This window comes from Mandrillus leucophaeus, unplaced genomic scaffold, assembly GCF_000951045.1.
Source record: "Mandrillus leucophaeus isolate KB7577 unplaced genomic scaffold, Mleu.le_1.0 Scaffold28, whole genome shotgun sequence".
NCBI classification, from domain to species: Eukaryota; Metazoa; Chordata; class Mammalia; order Primates; family Cercopithecidae; genus Mandrillus; species Mandrillus leucophaeus.
Genome location: NW_012102920.1, coordinates 171,130 through 177,447, shown reverse-complemented (window position 1 = coordinate 177,447; position 6,318 = coordinate 171,130). Strand labels below are relative to the sequence as shown.

The following is a 6,318-nucleotide window of genomic DNA, read 5'->3' as shown; positions in this document are numbered from 1 at the left end:
GGGAGGAGAGGAGGGAGGGGAAGGAGGAAGAGGAGGAAGAAGAGGGGGGAGGAGAGAAGGAAGGGAAAGGAGGAAGAAGAGGGGAGGAGGAGAAGGGGACAGAGACGGGGAGGAACATACATACCTTAAACTGCCTGGCCAGGTGTTGCTTATGACTCTCCTCCACCTGTTTGAACTTGGACTCCAGTCCTTTCATTTGGTTCTCCATCTTCTCCACGTACTGCAAGTCTCTCTGGGTCCGCCTGTCCAAGACCTCTATGGATTGAGACATGTTCTGCACCTGTCAAAAGGGCAACAAGTTCAGCGAAAGAGCCGCCGTCGGTGCCAGGCAATCTTCTCTGCCTGCTCGTGCCCACACTGCCCTTTCCCACACAGCCAGCACACTGGGAACCAGAAGTGGCCCATGCATTATTTACAAGGTAATCGCCAGCATCGGACTGATAGCTCCCCAAACACAGCAAATAGGTTGGGTAAACATTTCCGCTGCCAACGTGTTCTTATCATCAGGGATGCAAATCAGGGGTGTGGGGGACTCAAGTTCCTTTATTGGTTGTAGCTCCAGGCACAGACTGGGTGATTTCTCTTGATCTCTCTCTTTTTTTTTTTTTTTTTTTTCAGTGGTGGTGGGTGCGGATTGTTCCTAATCTTCATGATGCAGGACAAAATCAGTAAGGCAAGCATAAATACCAGCAGAGAGAAATGGCACTCTGAGGCTGCCCCGCCCCCAGGTATAAATTCTTCCTCCTAAATCTCATTGAGTGCCTTGCTGATAAGGTTGATTACTTAAGTGCAGAGTGAAGGCACAAGGGAGCTGCTCTCCCTGACTCTGCATCAAGCTTTTTTCCCTATCTCCTGTGCCATCCATCACACCCCACAGTATCATAGGTAGATGACTGCTCTGCAAACATGTACATTCTGAGCATAGAGTCAGGAATCAATCACCCAGCAAATGAAGAATCGCTGTTTTACATCTTTACGGGCAGATCTGAATTGAGTCTAGCCTCAAGATGGAACTTTAATATTCAACAGGATTCCAGGGAGCTTAAAAGAAAAACAGTTTTAGTGCAGCCACCTGCCAGTGCATTTTATTTGCAGGAAACTGGCGTGTGCTTCCGTGCAAATGCATCTGGGGCTGCAGGGAGGCGGGAGGAAGCTGAGGATTGCCGCAGTGGCGTTTGGGTCATTTTCTCAGAATCTAATCCAATTACTAGGGAGGAAGTTACCTCCATGACAGCAAATCTTCACTTCTGACTTTTGTGCTGAATTTGAAAATACTCTCCCTTCTAGGAACAAATCCATTTGGGGATGAAGCTTAGCTTTGCCTGGTCAGTGTGAAAAGAGAACAGTGTGGTTTCCACTTCTTACTATACATCCTCCACCCCACCAAACAAAGTAAAGTAAAATACGAGAGAGCGAGCCTAGCCTCCTCAATAGGAGGAAAACCACTACGGCCAATCTCAGCACCCCAAAATGCAAGGAATTTCATATCTTGTTATTAGAAAGGAACACACACCAACTCATCTTGAAATTTTAAGTTTGTAAAGCACACGATGGGGTGGCTTTAGCTCCCCGTCACCCCTTCTCTTCCCTGCGAAACGGAAGCATACTTCTTACACCGCCCTGCCTGATTCCCTTGCTTGCCTTCCTCTGTCACTGTCAATAACTATAGCACCTTTTCCAAGAAAAGATGTGAAGTTTGGTTTTATTCATCCTTCAAGGCCCAGCCCAAATGCCACCTCCTCCAGGGAGGCTTCCCTGATGAACTGAGTTAAAACTGGCTGCAAACTATTCGGAAACAACAACGTCACTTTGTTGGCGCAATGTCTGCCTAGGAGTGAGCCACACAGCTGTCCCCCCACAGCCTTCTGGACAGGATGCTCAGGGAGGGAGTGACACTGGGTCTCATCCACACCTGTAACCCCTGCACAAAGTCCAGTAAATCTAGTGCAGAGGGGTGGCCCCTGCAGCCACACGGCCGGAGGAAGCAACAATACAAATGGCAGCGCCAGTCCAGACCCCTCTCTCCATTCCCCTCCTGGCAAAATCCCCAGGAGCGAAGGCCCACAAATGCTGAGGAGAAGCTGCTCAGCTGCTGCTGGCCTCAGTCAGGAGACCACATACAGTGCCGCAGGTTTTTTGCTCCCCAGAGAACGAACGCTTTTAAAAGATTGCAAAGATTAGACTTGAGATTTAAAAAAACAAATTTTAAAGATACCAAGCTATTCAGCTACCTTAAAACCAAACAATTCCTCTCCTACAGTTCTCCCAACCCGGAAGGCACTTTGCTTTCTGGCCATGGACAAGGCACAGGCAAGGTTCGCCTCCAGCGGACAGTCAGTCCAGGACTGCAATCACGGACCCATCTCCCCACCCTCAGGGAGGGCGTTCCTCGAAGCACAGCCCTTCCTTCATTTTCTTGCCTGCAGGATGTGCCTCTGAGAAGTCAACTGGCAGGCTCAGGGTCACAGAGCTACAGGATGGCAGCCTATCCCACACTTCACCCAACGCGGCAGCAGGCATTAAGAAGCGGGAGGGGAGGCCGGGCGCGGTGGCTCACGCCTGTAATCCCAGCACTTTGGGAGGCCGAGACGGGCGGATCACGAGGTCAGGAGATCGAGACCATCCTGGCTAACACGGTGAAACCCCGTCTCTACTAAAAATACAAAAAACTAGCCGGGCGAGGTGGCGGGCGCCTGTAGTCCCAGCTACACAGGAGGCTGAGGCAGGAGAATGGCGTGAACCTGGGAGGTGGAGCTTGCAGTGAGCCAAGATTGCGCCACTGCACTCCAGCCTGGGAGACAGAGCAAGACTCCGTCTCAAAAAAAAAAAAAAAAAAAAAGAAGCGGGAGGGGGGCCAGCAACACACACAGACACACCTGGCCTCAAGATAACCAACGGCTAATAATTACCCATCCTTTCCCGTGTTCCAGGCACTGCACTGAGTCTGCTGTGTCATTGATCTCATTTGATCTTTACAAAAACCCCGGGAGATGAATACTATTTTGAGTCCCATTTTACACATAGGGAGACCAAGGCTCAGAGAAGTTAAGCAACTTGCTTACTGTCGCACAGCCAGGAGGCCTGCCAGTTCAAGCTGGACTGGCTCCAAAGCCTACACTCTCAAACCCAGAGCCAAGTGCATCTTCAAAGAGAACGGAGCCCATGCCCCACGCCTGCCACTACCCGTGTCCCTACAGTGCTCGACCCCAGCTGCATGGAATTACCTGGTGAGGCTTCCAGGGCTGTACATGTCTGGGCTCCCCACAGGGACCCCAGGGCAACAGAAATCAGAGACTCTGGGCGGGGGGAGGGCCTCACCAGATGGGTTAAAGGTGAAGCCAGGCCACAGAAACACCAACAGACCTGGCTGGAATATGCTCAGCTGTGACCTAGCCCCATCCACAGGGCACATGGGCTGAGGTTTCTGGAGCATCCTATCCTGCTTCTGCCCATGAAGAGAAGGCAAGAGAAGAAAAGAGAAAGAGGAAAGAAAGAAAATAGCACACACAGGCCAGGGTGTGCGGGGGAGCTGAGGACGGAGCAGCCCTGCCTCCTGCTGAAATGCACAGTGCATTAAGGAGCGAGGGCCCTCTTTCACAGCAAATGGCTCATGCCCTCTGAAAATAGAGTGCCCGCTATGGCATCAAATGGGGTTTTAAATTTTTAAGCAGTAATGCTGTGGCACGCACAGGCGGGAAGGAATGTTCCAGGGCCTGCAGTCCCAGGGGTTCATGGAGCATTCTGGAATCCATTTCCCAACTCTCTGCTCTCCCGGCAAGAGCCTCCTCCCTGGGCTCAGGGTTCTGTCCTCCCCTCCTGACTCTCCCCTGCCCCCACAGCCCAGAGGCCCCTCCAAGTGCCACCTCCCCACTCTAAGCTTCTGAATAATTAAAGGCTCAATTAGGCTTTGGTCTAGTTTGGTGTTAATAAATGTTGGTGGAATCTGTTAAATGCATCTTACTTTAATTCTTGTAAAATGATTTACTCAGGTGGCTAAAGAAAAAAAATTCTATTTCTTCAAGGGGAGCGTGCCTTATGAACTAGGCCCATTGCCCTGGGTACCACGATGCAACCTTCCTGCCCAAGAAACAAGGGTCCTGTGGCCATTCCAGACAGGGACTGGGACACAGGAACAGGCAGTGACTCGGAGCTTTCAGGGCCCGTCAGAGCTGGGTGGGCGCTCGAAATCTCTAGCCCACCCTCTCCCTCTCCAAGAAAGGGGACGTGCTTTGTCCAGAGTTTCCTGAGGGTTTGTGGTTCAGCGGCAGGAATGTTAACCCGAGTCGGGGCAATGCTCTCCTCTCACCAGGCTGCTCCCACCTTCCCCAACGAGGTGGGCAGTGACAGCACCATCTGTCCCCCCAGCATGGAGCCAGCCCCGAGTCACAGAGGCCCCCCACCCCTCACAGGCCTCCTGTCATACTCCTGAGCTGACGCCCATTCCAGAAAGTCCAAGGCCAATCTGCAGGAAGAATCATGGCTTTACCGCTGTGTGAGTGTGCGACTGTGTGAGTGTGTGCGTGAGTGTGTGTGTGTGACTGTGCGAGTGTGACTATTTGTGAGTGTTAGTGTGTGTGTGCGTGTGTGTGTGTGACTGTGTGACTATGTGTGAGTGTGTGTTAGTGTGTGTGTGACTGTGTGTCTGTGTGACTGTGTGAGTGTTAGTGTGTGTGTGACTGTGTGTCTGTGTGACTGTGTGAGTGTTAGTGTGTGACTGTGTGTCTGTGTGACTATGTGAGTGTGTTAGTATGTGTGACTGTGTATGTGAGTGTGTAAGTGTGACTGTGTGTGTTGTGTGGGTGTGTGACTGTGCGAGTGTGACTATGTGAGTGTTAGTGTGTGTGCATGCGTGTGAGTGTGTGACTGAGTGATTATGTGTGTGTGTGACTATGTCTGTGAGTGACTATGTGAGTGTGTTAGTGTGTATGTGTGACTGTGTGACTGTGCGAGTGTGACTGTGTGTGTTAGTGTGTGTGCGTGAGTGTGACTGTGTAACTGTGACTGTGTGTCTGTGAGTGTGACTGTGTGTTAGTGTGTGTGCGCGCGTGAGTGTGACTGAGTGTGTGTGTGAGTGTGTGACTGTGTGTGTCTGTGAGTGTGACTGTGTGAGTGTGTTAGTGTGTATGTGACTGTGTGACTGTGTGACTGTGTATGACTGTGTGTCTGAGTGTGACTATGTGTGTGTTAGTGTGTATGTGACTGTGTGTGTCTGTGAGTGTGACTATGAGTGTGTTAGTGTGTATGTGTGACTGTGTGAGCGTGTGTGTGTGTGTGTGTGTGTGGTGTGACCCCACTCCCTCAGGGTGAGAAAGTTCCCTGCCCACAGGCGCTACATGCAAATGCCTCTTTCTTCTGGGGAATCAATGGGTGAAACAGAAGGGCCCACCATTCCTCCTTGTTCTCTTGGTAACTTTCCTAGGGGGCCCCCAGAACCTACATTAACCACAGAATACGGGGTCCTTGGGCGGAATGTGCCAAAAGGCCGGTGGGCAGTGCCCATTAGGAGAAGGCCCCCTGACTAAAGTGGGGAGTGGAGGAGACTGAACCAGGTGATGAGCTCAGCCATGTGGGTCTAGCGCCCACTTTCCTACTAACGGCTGCTTGGCTTGGGACAAATAAGTCCACTTCTTGGAAGCCAAATTTCCCCTTCTTGAAATGGAGTGAAAAATCCCAACAACTTCACGTGGTTCTTCTCATGAAGATTAAGTGAAATAACAGATGCAAAATGTTATGCAAACTACACCCTGCTGTCCCCAGGTGGGTTCTGACAGTGACAATGTGGCCTGCTTTAGCCCCAGGAAGGCGTTCATGGTGAGGAGCACCTGTCCAGCCACTGGCCAGGTACAACCATTCAAGGGCAGAAAAAAGATCTTATCTCATAAAATCCAAATGGCCATGCATTCCTGGGCCCACAGGCGCTCTCCAAGGTAGCTGCTGGGTGACAGCCCCAGCCCTATGCACGCAGATTATGACATCACTCAGAGACGAGACTTGTGTCCCGTCTCACCATGCCCACATGACTTCTCAGTGGAGCCTGCAGTGACAGGGAGGCAGGTCTAGTCCTCTCTTCCTGGGCCACCCATGGAAGTCTCAATCCACCTGTCCATCCACCCACCCATTCATCCATCCACCCATCCATCCATCCACCCACCCACCCATCCATCCATCCATCCACCCATTCATCTATCCATCCATCCATCCACCCACCCATTCATCCCCACCCATCCATCCATCCATCCATCCATCCATCCACCCACCCATCCATCCATCCACCCACCCATTCATCCCCACCCATCCATCCATCCATCCATCCACCCA

The 6,318-nt window shown here is 51.5% G+C and overlaps 1 protein-coding gene across 1 annotated transcript in view; it reads right to left on the bottom strand.

Annotated features, from left to right (window-relative positions):
• Positions 1-6,318, bottom strand: part of OLFM1 (olfactomedin 1) — a 47,031-nt gene that overhangs the window by 36,468 nt on the left and 4,245 nt on the right. The window contains exon 3 of the mRNA XM_011985044.1: positions 125-280. Coding sequence (XP_011840434.1) covers positions 125-280 — 156 coding nt within the window. The remainder of the gene's footprint in view (positions 1-124; positions 281-6,318) is intronic.